The 816-nt window shown below is 28.8% G+C and overlaps 1 protein-coding gene across 1 annotated transcript in view; it reads left to right on the top strand.

The window, feature by feature from the left end:
- LOTGIDRAFT_140419 (hypothetical protein) overlaps nt 1-816 on the top strand; it is a gene marked incomplete at both ends in the record, with an annotated part of 59,361 nt that overhangs the window by 2,708 nt on the left and 55,837 nt on the right. Inside the window, one exon of the mRNA XM_009050211.1 lies at nt 551-732. Within this exon, the coding sequence (XP_009048459.1) occupies nt 551-732 (182 nt within the window). The remainder of the gene's footprint in view (nt 1-550; nt 733-816) is intronic.

Below are 816 nucleotides of genomic sequence, written 5' to 3'. Positions count from 1 at the left end.
GGTCAAGAGAATACATTCAGACTTTCAACGGAAAATGGAAAAATTGGTGTTTTTGGGTGCTGCATGCTGTGAATGTCAAAGAGTTGAAATTGGAAAAAATAATAAAGTCATCTCACTGGCAAAATGCAATTCTTTGCTCACTGCAGGATATTGATTATTACTATTTCAATCAAGTTTAAAATATTTTAAATTAAAGATGGGTTCCCTTATTTCATTTATGAAAGTGAAAATGCTAATACTTATATGAATAGAAAGTAGAGGTGTTCTAATGATTTGGAAAAATACAAGTTTGTCTCACATGTCCATAATTAATTCATAATTAGCTAAATTAGAAGAGAATTACCAGCAGAATTCCAATGAGTGTTCGATCAATAAAGGTCAGAAAGTCTTCTTTTGTTTATCCAGACTGTACATACATGGACATTTATGATTGGTTAAAACTCTTAATTATATGCAATAAGAACATAATGATATGATTAAGAATACATGATAATTCATTAAAAACACCAATTTGTCAAAAAGTTTGCTTAATTTGACACTAAAAAATAAGGAAACCCATCTTTAAGACTCTTCCTTGTTGCATTTGCTATGGTTTTTGTTACTATTAAAGTTATAATGATATTTTTATTTCAGTACATGGTAGAGAGAATTCATAATAATTATGCTTTACAAATCGTAGCCAATTCCTTCTTAGCTAATTCTACTACATCTGCTACATTTGCCACTATCTTGGTGGAGTATTTATTGGCTAGACTTGAAGAAATGGGATGTAAGTTATTCATATCTAAATTTCTAAAAAAAAAACATTGATTTTTT

Source organism: Lottia gigantea (genome assembly GCF_000327385.1).
Source record: "Lottia gigantea unplaced genomic scaffold LOTGIsca_147, whole genome shotgun sequence".
Lineage (NCBI taxonomy): Eukaryota > Metazoa > Mollusca > Gastropoda > Lottiidae > Lottia > Lottia gigantea.
The sequence above is the reverse complement of the archived record's forward strand: the minus strand, read 5'-3'. Positions and strand labels throughout refer to the sequence as shown.